Below are 1,824 nucleotides of genomic sequence, written 5' to 3' on the forward strand. Positions count from 1 at the left end.
CGGCCGGGCCCGGGCACACGGTCCTCAAGGGTTTGAGCTGAGCGCAGCAGCCCCACCACGACTTCCTACCTGCAGCGGCCCTTCTGGGGCGCTTCCGGGTCCGCTGGAAGTGACGACAGCACAACGCCACAGGCCCCGCCCCCAGGGCACGGAGTGGGCGGGGCTACTGCAGCCCCTCCGTGGGAGCCGCCTGTTGACAATCTAGCGGGGCTGCAAGTGGACCGCTGTCGCGAAGAGCAGAGCAAGCGCAAGTTGAGGGCACGCGGTGCCGGTGGTTGCAGGAGGTTCGCCTGAGCTGGCCCTCAGGCTGCGATCCGCAAGGGACAAGGCGACGTCGCACTGTCCTTAGCAAACATGCGGGTGAGCGAGGTCCCTGCTATTTGAGGGCTCAGTCCCTTTGTACCTAAAGAGCAACAATGTAGACTCCCGTTTAGACCACGAAAACAGCAACCCTTTCTAGGCCAGCCTTTGGCACCTAGTAGGCATATAGTATAGTAAGTATTAGCACCCCTTCTGAATCTGCTGAGCTGATTCAACAAGTGTTTGTAGAGGGCACCCTATAGCCAAAACATCTTTCCCAAGTGCCAACAACTATATGCCAGAAGCTTCACAAGAGTTTTGCCATGTAGTGGTACCATAATTCTGCTCCGTGGGTATCTTTAGCACTGTTTTACAGATAGGCAAACATGAAGCACAGAGAGGTTAAGTAGCATGCCCAAGGTCACACAGTAAGTTTAGGAATCCTCTGCAGATCAGTCCCACTCTCAACAAATCAGATGCCATGCCAGATAATCACTATGGAGAGACAAGATCCTGCCTTCAAGGAGCTCACATCTAGTGAGGAACCAGGCCTGCAAATACAAGTCCTGCCATCGTACCAGCGTGTATAAGTATATTTAATGTGAAATGGAAATTAGGAGGGAGGCCTATCTAGGGGCAGCAGAGAAGGCTGTCAAGGAAAACACTTTGGGATTTGAAGGATGAGTAGTGGTTGCCCATATAACTAGAGATGAGGGAAACAAGCATTCCAGGCAGAGGGAAACGATTGCAAGGACTCCTAGGGCTTCAGGGAGCCTGGCTCACCTGGAAAGCGTGGAGAGTCATCTCAAGGTAGTAGTTTAGGGTATGTGAAAGAGGCGGCAACAGATGGGGCTGACGTATGGACCCAATTTAAGGCTTTTAGATTTTGTCCTGGGTGGTAATACACTAAATTTTAATTGCAAGAGTGGCATCATCAAGACTGGTATGACTGGGTGGCGATACCAAGGGGCAGGAGACCTGTGAAGAGGCGAAGTCAATCCTGAGAAGAGATGGTAGTGAAATAGGGCAGTGACAAGAGGGATGAGAAGAAAGAGGTTAATAACAGAGCTAAAGATGCAGAACTGATCTGATTGTTCACCACTCGTGTGTTATTATGCTGGGACTCTTTTAAATGTACTCTTTGGCCTTGTAAAAAAAAAAAAGAGCCTGCTTAGGAATGCAAGTCTATGACTGAAGAGTAAAGTCATGCCCTCGCTCCAGGAGCTGAGGGGGCAAAAGGGAGGATTAAGACCTCAGCCCGGAGCTCCCGCATCCCTGAGAGGGTGGTGCTCCCAGTCCATGCTGCTAGTTACCAAGAGCTAAGCCGGAGCCCGGAGTGGGCTGAACGCTGCAAACCAAAGCCCTGCGGCGGCCACGGGTGATGGAGAAGGGGGCCACCGTGCAGAGGTGAGCCGCTCGGATGCCGGCTCAGCAGCCGCAGATGTGACGGGCGCGCTAGAACCAGGTGGGGAAACCTGACCCTTTCCTCCTTCAAGCTGGCGCGGCGCGCAGCCGGGCAGCGGA

At 53.4% G+C, this 1,824-nt stretch overlaps 1 protein-coding gene across 1 annotated transcript in view; it reads left to right on the forward strand.

The window, feature by feature from the left end:
- Positions 1 to 1,146: 1,146 nt before the first annotated feature.
- ARF5 (ADP-ribosylation factor 5) overlaps positions 1,147 to 1,824 on the forward strand; it is a 3,837-nt gene continuing 3,159 nt past the window's right edge. The window contains exons 1-2 of the mRNA XM_014550172.1: positions 1,147 to 1,243; positions 1,625 to 1,765. Of these exons, the coding sequence (XP_014405658.1) occupies positions 1,147 to 1,243; positions 1,625 to 1,765 (238 nt within the window). The remainder of the gene's footprint in view (positions 1,244 to 1,624; positions 1,766 to 1,824) is intronic.

This window comes from Myotis brandtii, unplaced genomic scaffold (assembly GCF_000412655.1).
Source record: "Myotis brandtii unplaced genomic scaffold, ASM41265v1 scaffold587, whole genome shotgun sequence".
In the NCBI taxonomy this organism is placed as follows: domain Eukaryota; kingdom Metazoa; phylum Chordata; class Mammalia; order Chiroptera; family Vespertilionidae; genus Myotis; species Myotis brandtii.